The sequence below is a fragment of the Carassius gibelio genome, chromosome A3 (genome assembly GCF_023724105.1).
Source record: "Carassius gibelio isolate Cgi1373 ecotype wild population from Czech Republic chromosome A3, carGib1.2-hapl.c, whole genome shotgun sequence".
Taxonomy (NCBI): Eukaryota; Metazoa; Chordata; class Actinopteri; order Cypriniformes; family Cyprinidae; genus Carassius; species Carassius gibelio.
In genome coordinates, this window is record NC_068373.1 from 23,235,157 (window position 1) to 23,248,690 (window position 13,534).

Here is a 13,534-nt window from a genome sequence, read left to right on the forward strand (position 1 = left end):
CATTACATAGATTTATGACTCTAGATATTTATGAGTTTTCAAGAAACATGACTTGATAATCATTTTTACTTTTTTTGTCATAATTATGATTTGCAAAAGCTTTTTGTACCGGGCTTCCATAACTATACAGGTAGTATTTCTTTGATTTAATTAGATAAACACTACTAACATTTAATATATCAATGGATTAGTTTGATAATCAAGTACACAGAACAGTGCACATTTCAATGGCTAAGCTAAGTACAGTTATGTAGGTCACATATGCATCAGTGCTATGAGAGTGTGCATGATTGTGTTCTCATGTGCAATAATTACCGAATGAAGACTATGTGAGTGAGCCATGTGAAGACTGATCATACAAATGACAGTACAGTGAATAGCAGGCATTTATCATCACATGATAGTCCTGCTACTGTCGGTATAAAGTGAGCTGTGTTTCTCATAGCTGTTGTTTTTCTGTGTAGGCAAGCCTGCGGTCATTCATTTACTGTATATGTTTACCTAAGATCTGGAAAGCTGAATGGTGAGTTCAATCAGTATGACCTCATTTCAGCGCTGCAAGATGTTTAGAAATCTAAACAGCCAGCATGCATGAGAGAACCAAATGTAAAAATAAAAAAAATAAAAAAAGTCTATAGGGAGCTGTTGTCTTAGCATTGCTGTCTTGCACATGCTACCAACACTCTGTCAGAAACAGAAGCAGAAAGATGTTACTCTTCATATACACATTTATTATGAGACTTAACGTTATTTTCTTCTGGACATTCTTCAGTATCATTAAAGGAGCTCAGAAACCCAAGGGCATAAACAATTGAATCTGCTATAATTTAAGTGACCTGATTAGGACACATAAAAAAAAAATTCTTGCAAAATATTACAGCGATCATTCACATTCGAAGGCTTTACATTTCAATATTTACAACACGTGGCCCCTGAACATGAGTCAATTAAAATCTCTGAATATTAGAATTTAAATAATATTAGGTACTACAGGCTGAGCCAACTGCCAGCGAATAATCTTATATAAGAATAAAATTATACAAGGTGCAAATCCAGTAACACTGTGTTACTTTCTGAATAATACATCATCTGTACATCACAGTTACATTCGTTGACAAACCTAGTCGAATTATAAATACACGATTGAACAATTCCTCAAAGAAAATGCAGGGAGAATACACAACAGGAGAGGAAAAACACACTTCTGTGTTTGATTCTCACTTAGTTACAGCATTTCCATTTGTCTGTGCTGGACCAACATCTTTTTTTAATGTACAATAAAGTGGTCAAAAACTGTATCTGCAAACACGGCCCTTATTTACAGTTGCGATTCTCTTCACAGCTCAAATCCCGTAGGTATAACACCATATTCACACTGCAAGAGAGTGACCCGGCATGACAAAACATAACTGTTGACAGCCATCCGCTTTTGTTGCAACACCGAATGCTGCCCGCTTGCAGTGTATACTGTGTAACGTACCTTATCAAGTACTTGTATTCAAACTAAACCATGTTCATAAATAAAATGTAATATATATAAACATATATAAACAGCAGATTTAAGGAACCCAGTGCAAGTTTCACATGTGAAACCACAAGAAAAAAAAAATTATTATAATAATCCATTGCTGGGTAAATCTCTTACTAAATACTACTCACACTAAACAGCTCTAAGGTGATTGTTTTCTGATGATAATAATTCCATGTAATATGATATTATACAGGTGAACAACATGATTTAGAGAATAAATATAAATATATTAATCATATCTGTATCGATGTAATATTTACCTGACCTGTAGGATCATCTGAGTGTCCTCTATAGCTATCCTTATTATTTTAAAAGGCAACAGATTGAGTGTTTGTTCCCCAAGCTTTTGGGGATACTTCCTATACATATCTATATACCCATACATAGTGTACAAATTGTGGATTTGCTGAGTTTTGCAGAACCTTGCTTTTATATTACACCTGCTATCTATGACAAAAACATAGCAAACAAAACATATTTTCTCTTCAAAAAAGGAATATTGATGCATTAGTCCCATAAACGCTGTTGACTTCCTGATTGGTAGTTGAATGGTGAAGGGCTCAGACCCCCAAGACTTGCCTTGACTGCAGTGGTCTTCTGATGCCCCGGCATGTCAGTAGTCTCTTACTAGTGATATACTGTTCCCCACACCTCTTGAATCTTCTTACACCATTTGTCTGCATTACCACTGGGATCCATTAGATAATATGTCCTGTTTGGCTGCACACGATAAAACAATGAAAATATTTAGCAGAATTTAGCAAAGTCCCAATCACTAGCATGATATTGCCATGTTTTCTTTGGATATATAACTTTGGAGCACCATGTTTATAATACTACGTCATATAAATTATATTTAATAATCATCCAGTATGATGTATTTATTAGAGGAAAACTTCACACAAAAATGATAATTTGATGAAAATGTTTTCACCCTCAGGCCATCCTAGATCCTTTTTTTTCTTTTTTTATCTGAACAAATTTAGAGAAATTTAGCGGTACATCACTTGCTAAGCAAATGGATCCTATGCAGTGAATGGGTGCCGTCAGATTGGGAGTCCAAACAGATGATAAAAATATCATAATAATCCACAAATAAGCCACATGACTCCAGCCTATCAATTAATGTCTTGTGAAGTGAAAAGCTATGTGTTTGTAAGAAACAAATCCTGCTTCAGAAAAGATTAATTTTTCACTGGAAAAAAAAACAATATTATGGATGGATCACTCATATTTTAGCTAGAAACGACAGTTTGAAGTTAAAACATCTTAATGATGGATTTGTTTCCTACAAATATGTATCTTTCCACAAAAGGCGTTAACTAATGGACTGGAGTCGTGTGGATTACTTGTGGATTATTGTGTCTGGCTGCACTCTCAATACTGACGGCACCCATTCACTGCAGAGGATCCATTCGTGAGCAAGTAATGTAATGCTAAATTTCCCCAAATCTGATGAAGAAATTAACTCATCTACATCTCGGATGGCCTGAGGGTGAATACATTTTCAGTAACTAAACATTTTTGGGTAACCTATTCCATTTATAACCTACAAAAGTATATATAATTTTTACCGTATGGACAAAAAACGTCTTGAAATTCTTGGCCTCAGGACGCAACTCTGGAGACCATGGAATTTCCCCCTTTAGTACTTTATTCACAGGATCCACATAATATAGATGTGGCCCTTCTGTCAGTAGAAGCTGACGGCGTCGAGCAAACAGTCCCTGCGAAAAAATGACAAACAAGAAAGGGTCAAAAACATTTACTGTCACTACCAACTGCAGCCAAAAGAGGGTGCCATTTGTTTTTGTACTCAACTTATAAAAAAACAAAAGAAAAGAAGAAAAAAAGAGAAAAACATGCACCTGTTTTTAACTCTAGATACCAAATAAGATAAGAACCGGGGAGAAATGTTTTTTTACCTTTCGTTTGTCAACAGGTCCCATTTTATATATCAAGTTATTCTCAACAAACTGGTGCCTTTAAGATAGCAGATAAAATAACAGATGTTAATGAATAACAAGCTGGCAGTTAGTGCTATTTGTGTTGTTGAAAACATAACTATAATGATCAAGAGTTCATTTTACGACATGCTATAAAAACCTAAAAGGAAATGCAAGAGATAAAAAAGATAATTATTAGCACATACACACGCAATCCTTTATTATCTCCATTACTATGTGTAGCAACAAAGTGAATGTGTTTAAACTGCACTGTCACTACAGGATGACAAATTCATATTTAACCAGAATCAACAAATTTCTGAATGAAGCTTATGCCATACCAAGGGTTGCCACTTGTTTGCTTCTGCAGCAGAAGCTGTTTCTCCTCACTGGAGAACTGTAGGTCCAGCTCAAAAGAGTTGCTGTCCAGGTCATGGATGTACTGCTCAATATTGCTGCAGGATCTCAGTGGGACGATCTGAGATGAGCTGGATGCGACCACCTGTAGGCTCTTGAACTGACTGAGGAGATCTTCATACTGTGGGATTCAAATAAAACAGCAAATCAGTACACAAGACCCAGCGAGCCTGCACTTATTAGCTCACAGTCTCTACCTTTAACTGACCTTACACACTTAAATATTTCAGTTTAAGCTCAAGTCATGGCCGAATTTACTTTGTATCTCAAGTGTGAAAAAAAATATTAAATGAGAGAAAATAGACGATTTTAGCACCATCTCTAGCTCACAGCAGAGAGACGGTCAGAAGAGAGGGAATAAGCTGCTGACGTCATTAGAGGATACCCCATTCTAGAGGGGAAGCACATTTTCAGTTTTTGACTAGATTACGGAAAAAAACTAAGTATTTTTCTGTCGATTAATTTGCTCGGATTATTTGTTCGCTACAAGAATAGTAACCTGTGCTAACAAAGTAAATAGGATAAATTTTGATCTCATCCAGACTTCAAAGAAACACGATCAAGGTTTCTGTAATGTACGACCCAGTTTTTATAGGTTTAATAAGTGGTCAGTTTTGATTTCTTCAAAGGTAGTGTATGAGGCTATTTAAAAAACGAATCAAAACAAAAAACAATACAACCAAACAAAACAAACGAAAACATCAAACTAAAAAAACATAGAGAGCAAAACAACCAAACAAAACAACCCCCCCCCCCCCAAAGAAGAGCAACAAAATAAAAAATAAAAATACAAACCGTAAAACAACAACAAAACAAATCAAAACACTGTTTATAAGTCATTTTTCAAAGTATTGTGCATTGAAGGTATGACGAATCTAACTAACGTTGCCATAGTAGTCTTCATCATCTTCAGCCATGGCTGGTAGGTAAGGGGTCAGCTTGGGTGGAGTCTGAACCGGCAAGTTCTCCCATGAGATCGTCTCAAAGAACATGTGGCCTTTCAGTGGATTGAATCCACCCATTTCCTCACATCCTAGCCGCTTTCTAGGGTCCAAAGACTGAAATCAGAAGGAAAACAATGAGCGTGCTTCAACACAGTCGTGCAACTGAAAGTGATGATATGTAAAAGAAACAAACACTCTTACCAACAGTCGCTGCACCAGATCTTTAGCTTTAGGGAAAAACTTCTCAGGAAATCCATATTCCAGCTTTATTATCTTCTGGAAAATCAAGTACTCATTCCTATTAAACGGCAAAAGTAAATGACCAACTGAACTAAATCAATATCAACTGAATGGTTTGTAGTCTCACTAGCAGAGAGCTCTGAATCAGCTGAGAGAAAGAAAGGGTTAAGAAACAGTCACATGGTTGAGCATTTTGTTTTCAACTGCCATCCAAGCCAATGCATTGGTTGTAATGTAACCAAAACGGCAAGCGGGTCATGTGACCCAGTGGTTGGGGTTTCCTCAGAAGCCCTCTGTACTATCTACACAAACAAGTCATAAACACCAAAGCCAACACTTCCTGTTATTTCACACCATGTTTTTTAAAACTGCGATTACAACAGTGATCAACCACCAGTACTTCGCCTGAAGCGCAAAGCACCATCACCACATTGTTTTGAATGTTTAATTGAACTAAAGCTAAACTAACTAAGCGAACTAAACTGATCAGAAACTTACCCAGCTCTAAACGGAGGTAATCCGGCCACCAGCTGGTAGATTATGCAACCCAGTGCCCAGAGGTCAGAACTAAAAGAGAAACATCACCGAAAATAAAAACGATTTCAAAGCAACTTATAAACATTTTAATCTGGCAATATTGCACATTAAATGCTAAAACCTTTTGGAGGCTGATTTTTCCGTCAGCAGCTCTGGAGAAACGTACTGTGCAGTGCCAACAAAAGAATTGGCTCTTGCTGGAAAGACAAATCTTGACGTTAACCAACACAGACAGCAGATTCAGGAAGGCACAAGCAGAATTAAATATCTATAGTGACCGTAACCTCGCTGACACCTCATATATGTGCACGAAGTGAAATAATAGATGTCCTATATTTATGTTATTTGAAAGCTGTTGTGAGTGTATCTATAGATAACAGACGGTTCACGCCTGACCTAAAAGGGGGTTGAAGGAAGTTAACGACTTTAGGAACAATCAACAACCAGAGCAAAGCAATTCTATGAAATAACTGTTCATTACTTTGAGCGCTGTCCATCGACAACTGTTTTGCCGTCCCGAAATCCGTAATTTGAATGTGCATCTCTTCACTCAATAAAATGTTCTCTGGCTTAAGGTCCCTAAATAAAAAAATGAAATAAATAAATATATAAACGCATCACAAATGTATTTCAATTCAAGTCCTATTAACTAGTAAAAAGTGTAAATTACCTGTGAATAATTCCCATTGCGTGCAAATACTCCAGTGCACAAACTATCTCAGCAGTGTAGAATCTTGTGCAAGTCTCATCAAATGAGCCTATTTTGCGAATGTATCTAAGCAGTTCTCCATTCTTTGCATAACTGAGGGCAAAATCTGATGGATTAGACGTTAAGAACGTTTTTGACAAAGTAATAAGGAGTTTAACAAACACAGACTTGATTTCATTTCACAGTTTCACAGCTCGACACCACAGTTCAGCTCTGAAAAGGATACACAGTTTATGTGAATCTTGAAACGTGAAGTAGAGCTTTACGAAAAAGGGATGATCGATGCTTGACAATATATCCTTCTCTCTGATCACATAGTGTGCTTTATTCTCTTTCCTGATGTGATTCTTCTCTAGAATCTTCACTGGAAAACATATTGACATTAGTTTTTATTTTTTATTTTTTATTTAGAATATTTAATACAATGCAATACTATATATTAATGCCCATTACTTGCATATTCCTTTCCTGAGGCCAGTTCCTTTGCCAGTACAACCTGCAATTCAAACGCATTGAGCTATTGCAACAAATCGATCTACCGAAACTCACTTGCAAATTGAATTAACTAATTGAATTAAATACTGTTAATTGTGTAATAGTTATTAAACATTTTACTGCTAAATCCTCTGACGACTAGGCTACTAAAAAAAACAAAAATTGCACCCACTGTTGAGAAGGAACCCTCCCCTAAAATCTTGCCAAAGCTGAAGTCCTCCTTCTTGCGTGACTGTGGAGGCTTGATAATAGACGTCTTTGGCTGCACGCTTGCCTCACCCCCGCGGACCTCCATACTGAGACAGTGAGGAAGGCTGGAGTTCAGCTGAGTCCTTACCATTGATGAAGAAGCACAGGAGCACAACACCACGCTAGGCTGGATGGAAGCAGCATCGTACTGAACGAGCAAAACACACAGAGAGAGCAAACATGACACAGACTCAGACATGCGGGTACAAGTGCAATGAGGAACAAAACCACCTTGGAGGCAGTAACCAGCAGCTGATAAAGTACAGTAGAGCTTCCGCAGAGGGGAGGGCTGTGTTTGTTTTCACCCAGGATTACGAGTACTCAAATTCATTCACTCAGACCTGCCTTTGTTTACATTGCAGAGAACGCAAAATATTTACCCTGTTGAAGTTACGAAAACATCATTTTTGCACCGCCGTTTCAGTTAAGTGGCACTGTTAAGTGTAACCACACTTTAAATGCTAACCACAACAAAACTCATGAGGTGATCGTAGTTTTTTTTTTTTTTTTACTTATTTATAATTTTACACATAAATAGTTTCACTCCAGTCTCCAATTTAAATTAAAACCATCATTAAAGCATTTTAACTTTAAACCACTGCTTCTGGCTAAAATACGAGCCAGAATATATCCATAATAATGCTTCCTCTAGTAAAAAAGGCTGTCCCATGTTGTCCGCTCACATCAAAATAAATCCATCCATCACATTTTGTTTGGAACTGCTTTTGAAAAGGCTTCGCTTGTATACAGTGCACGATCTGTGCATTTTTCTCTCCCGATTCATGAAAAAAGCATTGAACATATTTGTTCCTTAAAAACACAGCATTTCACTTCATGTGGATTATTTATGAATTATTGTGATATTTTTAACATCTGTTCGGACTCCCATTCTGACGGCACCCATTCACCGCAGAGGAACTATTACTGAGCAAGCTAGTACAGTAGGATTCTTTCTTGTAGGCAAATGTCTCTCTTTATTCATTTACTTGCAAATGCCATTTTATGTTTATATGGGGCAATATGACATTTAGATAGACTATCAGTGTGTTAATAATTATGACTTCACAAAGAGGAATCTGAGAGACTAGACTAACTATAATTCAGCCATCCAATTAAGAGTTTGTTGTTTAGTGGCCTGCGAGGCTTAAGTCTTAAAGACAAATAAATCTCTTATATACATAAAAGGTTATGTCTGTATCAACATGAGGCAGTTTTTAGCTTTAACACACAAAGCCATGCAAATAAAAGAAAGACCTGTTTCCCCACAGCAGGTTGATCACCTCCTCATTTGTTTACTATGAGAAATGAGGAGAGAGAAAAAAAACATATTGTAAAAGGTTCTGTTATTAGTGTAAAGCCCTGGTACTTTCCAGACACCTGCTACATAAGGCACTTCTCCAATAGCACTTTGCCAAACACACTCAACCACAGAAACTAAAAAGGACTGTCCCCCCACCTGTAACTGACAACATGGATGCTACATGAGCTTTTTTTTTTTTTTTTTGAAAAAGTAGAAATCGTGTCATATACACAAAGCTTAATGAAATATTAAAAAGCAGAAGGAATTTAAACTGGTCGCAAACAGCACTCAGTGAAAAAGACAGAAGTGCAGCACCAGTTTTCAAACACCTTCTTTTTTATTACTATTTATATTTATTTAAACATTTCTGAATAATAGTTTTTCAAAAAATATTCTAGAAATCATCCATAGTACGAAAAGTGCATTATGCAGTGACAAAAAGAGCATCCTGTGATGATTTTCAGCCATTTTTGGTTCACAAGTCAGTCCAAATAATCTTAATTCTTATAATTATACATTTATGTATTTAAATGATCAAAATGTTTATTGTCAGTTAATATCTCAAATATATGAAAGCCACTTCCTCCACATGATCTCAAAATAATTAATTATAATTATTATTTTTAAAAAGTCACAATTATGAGATAAAAAGTATAGCTTTTAAGGTCATAATTACTTTGTAGGTCATAATTTTGACTGTCATTAATGATTATTGAACTGTTTGTGTCATAATTCCACTTTATTTCATAATCTGATTGGACATGTTATCTCATAATGAGTTACTTTCTCATAATTTCTCATTTTTATGTTTTACCAAAGGTTTTTATTTAAAAGTATTGGGTCGACGTTATATTTGTCAGAATATAAACTCAATATGAAACTTGACTGGTCGTTTTTGTTTGGATCACTTATCTGAACAGACACCTCAACTATAAACAGGTTACATCACTTATTTTTACAGGGCTCTGCATTTACTTTTCTTTTTAGGAGCACAGTCAAAAAAATTCAGCAACCCCTTCTGATCAATAACAAAATTAAAAGGTGTTTGTTAGTTGTATTTGTGGTAAAACTGTGGTTAGACAAATAATTTTATATTTTATATATTTTATTTTATATTTTATAAAATAATTTTCATGAAGGATGGGAGTCACTTAATATTAACTTCTTGTTTATTGAACTGTTGTATTAAATCAATATATCATTTGTAAACTCCCTTAATAATCATTAAAAGCTGTCACTCACCTTTAGGGGTTGAACGACTTCTGATTTATTAAATCAACTGAGTCGAAGTCGACTAGTGATTACGTTTTTAATGAACAAATCAGTCCGGAGCTGTCACACATGACTATTGCTCCTATAACAGCTCATATTTATCAGTTACTTTGCCTTTGAGTCATTATATTTCTCACAGATTTCTGCTTGTTCTAAATCAGATATAAAAAGTAGCACAGTAAAGACTAAATATATGAATGCATTAGTGAGAGCGATTGCATGTGTGAATTAATTCTATCTGGCAGCGTATCTCTACTCGTAGTTAAGCTGTGGAATTTAGTTATTAAGAAATATATGCTTGAACTTTTCAGTTTCTATTTTATTGTGAAATCACAGAACAGTGTTGACAATACATTTCCGTGCTGAATGATTCTGTGCACACGATCTGCAGAGATGTTCAAGCTACTGTCGGTAGCCTACATGTGTGCGTTACAGTGCAGCAGCGCATTAGACTAGAACGGCGATTAACTTACCTGTTCAATAAGCTGTTTAAAACGCGCATTCTCCCGTTCAATTTTGTGCATCCAGTAATATATGGAGCGATTTCAGAGTATGCATTTCTTTGTCATTTTAACTGTGGAAACGGAGCGTAAATGTGGAAGTCCTTCAAAGATTTCTCATCCTGTTGCGCCCTCTATAGGACCAGCAACTATGGCAGAGCATTGAAGTCGACTTGTTGATTAGTCGGTGCAAGTCACCTTACACTAGTTCATCGCGACCTCATAAAGTTCCATTATAATCAACGAAGCTCTCTACACTGCATAATAAATCGCTAATTTACAACGTGTCTCCTCTTCGAGGATTCGTGAGCTTGAGGAACTCAGCAGCACTCAACAAAACACTAGTGGTGAGTGGATTCTGATAAACAATGTGTTCAAGGAATCAACAGATATGTCTGTGATGCATTACTCAACCCTGCAAGAACAAGTTGCGAGTAGAAACCTTTGAAGCTCCCCTGAGTGCAAACGCAAATATGCTGATCGGGTCAGTCGCACTGGTGCTTCTAATTATTTTTCATAGTGGCACACAGTAGTTTTCAGTCGCGAATGCAACTGAAATGGTTGCACTGTATAGATCTGCTTTATTACACATTAATTACATAAATAAGATTCAATATATAAACACAATGGCTAAAACAAGATTGATTACAAGCTGCAGAATAAGTCCTCCGCTTCCCTCAGGATCAATGCATTCAAAATAGAGTACCATGTTGTAATCTGATCGCACAATGGACATCTTTCTTGGACGTCGCATTTAAAACTAGATTAGGAAGTCAGGTTTTGATCAACAAATACAATACCCTGAGATGACATTTTAACAGGCAGCACAGGGTGACTTAAAAAGCAAATAGCGGCACTGTATGCATGAGAGAACATTATAGTAAAGGTTGACAGGCTGCCAAACTAAGCATGAACGCAAACGAGTCGTAAGGCCTGGTCATAAAGTGCCTTCACGTACATAAAGGTCTAAACAAAGTGCTTTTATGTTTTAAAAAAACAACTCTTAATCATAACCAAACACAGCAAAAGACACATGACAGCTTATAATACACGCAGACAATGTCTAGCTTGTCTGCATATTGCAGTTAAACATTTGTGAGGCACTAAATGACAATGTCTCTGTAGATTCCTAATGTGTTGACACATACTGTTACAAGCTGCAAATGTCTGATAATATCTTTAAGACTGTAAACACTTGTTTAGCACACACACACAGCCACAATGACTGTTTCATTCAGTGCATTTGTAGGTAAGAGATGCAGCTCGAATTTCCTGCATGTGCCGTGGCTCATTATCAAATACGTGGTCACATAAACAACACTCTTAAGCAGATTAGAAACACTCTTTTCCTACTATAGCTGCATTGGTCTAATTAACTTTAGTATTTATTAGCAGGATATTCATCTTGAGGAAATATTTACAAGGTCTTTTCTATTGGCCCATAAATTTCAGTGAGTTCATTTGTGACACGTAATAAGTAGTTTAAAAATTATTGTGTAGATTGCTATTGCTTACATAGTTAAATCTTAGAATTAATATATTTAGCATTTTTATAACAACATTCAACATATAAAGATAGAATTATGAGATATGAAACCACAATCATGAGAAGATAAAAAGTCTAAATTATGAGATAAAAGAACTTTGTCACCATTACTTAATATAGTATATTTAGATTTGCAATAATTTCAATTTGTTTTGTATATCATGACTTAGTATCTCATATTTCAGTTGAGAAAGAAGTAAAGATGATCTAGCAATGGATTTAAGTGCTGTGGCAGAAATGGGCTTCCATTCTAATTTTTTTTTTTTTTTTTTTACTTCTAAAAAAACAAAATATTGAAATTTACAGGATACTATTTAAGATGTTATTCATTTCCATGACTCTTTCAGGTTTCCGTAAAAATATATATATTTACACCTAAATATACACCTAAACATTTTGGTGATAAAACAAACAAAACAAAAAAATCATGCTAATTTATTTGACATTGTGTTTTTAATCAAAGTAACAGCCAAGAGAGTAAAAAAAATAAAAATAAAAAACAATCAAATTGTCTTTCGTTTTGTAGCCTGTTTTGCTGTTTTATTCTAGTATGACTCCTCATTTTTAGAATCTGTATAAGGGCTTAATAATTGTGTCGATCTAATGATAAACATTATTTGTTTACATTTCTCTTCTGCTGTAAAGCATTGGAGACTGTCAGAGTTGCCTTTTTAGTTGCATTATCTTGTGTAGGGATGGTAAAATTTGATGGTGTTGTTTGTCAGGTGAACAGGTCTCTAGTGAGAGCCGTTTCATGAGGTGACTGTTCTAAGGACACCTTAAACAAATTAAACAAATCCATCATTAACCGACTCTGCGCTGCTGCGTCACTTCCTCTGGCATGTTCACGAGCGCTGTTTGTTTTTAGCCTGTCAGCTGACAAAGTACATATCAAAACAACCACAGAAATTAAAATTAAATGACACTCTATATAAATTAATGACATTACCACATTCAGTAACGATCAACTATGTTAAATCACGGATTTTTTTTTTATTAAGAAAAAAAAAACATTTTATTTATATATAACATAACATAAATAATTGGGAATGCTGTAACAAAAAAAAGCCCGTGCCCTTCGTCTTCTAAAACGAAACAATCACTTAAATTAGTTAAGTTATATTTACAGAATAAAACTTACTAAAGTAAAACCCCTCCCAAAACACTAAGCTGCTTAGCTAGAAGAAGATAGCAACTGGCTAATTTAAAGAGTGCAAATAAAGATGCGGTTCCTCGAAATATAATGTTGTATTTTTCATCCTATACTCACAGCTTGGCTCTTGGTCTTGGCCATGGACGGCTTGAGGCAGTAATGTTGTCATTACAGAGCTGTTAGTAGTGGATGTGGCCGCTTGCTGCCTCTCTCCTTCCAGCTCCGACGTCACACCACAACAACTCTCTCTCTCTCTCTCTCTCTCTCTCTCTCTCTCTCTCTCTCTCTCTCTCTCTCTCTCTCTCTCTCTCTCTCTCTCTCTCTCTCTCGTCAGCAGAGGGCAGCACAGCACAGAGAATCAGGGAGACACCTCAAAGTTGACGTTTCTCTCTAAATTGTCTTCCTCTCTTATATACCTCTATAGAAGTTTATTCTGTTATTTATTTATGTTTGTCTGTCTATTTATTTACACTCTACCATTTATTTATATAGAAATAAAGGTTATTTATAAGGTTATTTATAGTTAGTTTCACTATCTATCTATCTATCTATCTATCTATCTATCTATCTATCTATCTATCTATCTATCTATCTATCTATCTATCTATCGTCTACACTCTCTTATATAACTCTTTAGTAGTTTAGATTACCTGTTCAAAGGTATTTCTAGTTACTTCCGTATGTATCTATTTGTT

General features: G+C 35.6%; 1 protein-coding gene across 2 annotated transcripts; it reads right to left on the reverse strand.

Moving 5' to 3' along the window:
- Positions 1–710: 710 nt before the first annotated feature.
- LOC127952379 (3-phosphoinositide-dependent protein kinase 1) lies at positions 711–13,086 on the reverse strand. Of its 2 annotated transcripts, XM_052550793.1 has the most exons (14): positions 12,957–13,086; positions 6,992–7,216; positions 6,778–6,820; positions 6,551–6,688; positions 6,286–6,430; positions 6,097–6,194; positions 5,737–5,812; positions 5,577–5,645; positions 5,040–5,136; positions 4,779–4,952; positions 3,819–4,015; positions 3,457–3,514; positions 3,106–3,258; positions 711–2,251 (listed from the first exon to the last, which is right to left on the reverse strand). In XM_052550793.1, the coding sequence occupies exons 1-14, from the start codon at positions 12,978–12,980 to the stop codon at positions 2,159–2,161; spliced, it is 1,590 nt and encodes a 529-aa protein (XP_052406753.1). In that variant the 5' UTR covers positions 12,981–13,086; the 3' UTR covers positions 711–2,158. The 2 variants fall into 2 exon arrangements, with proteins under 2 accessions (XP_052406753.1, XP_052406745.1); XM_052550785.1 differs by lacking the exon at positions 12,957–13,086 and having other exon boundaries at positions 6,992–8,700.
- Positions 13,087–13,534: the final 448 nt, after the last annotated feature.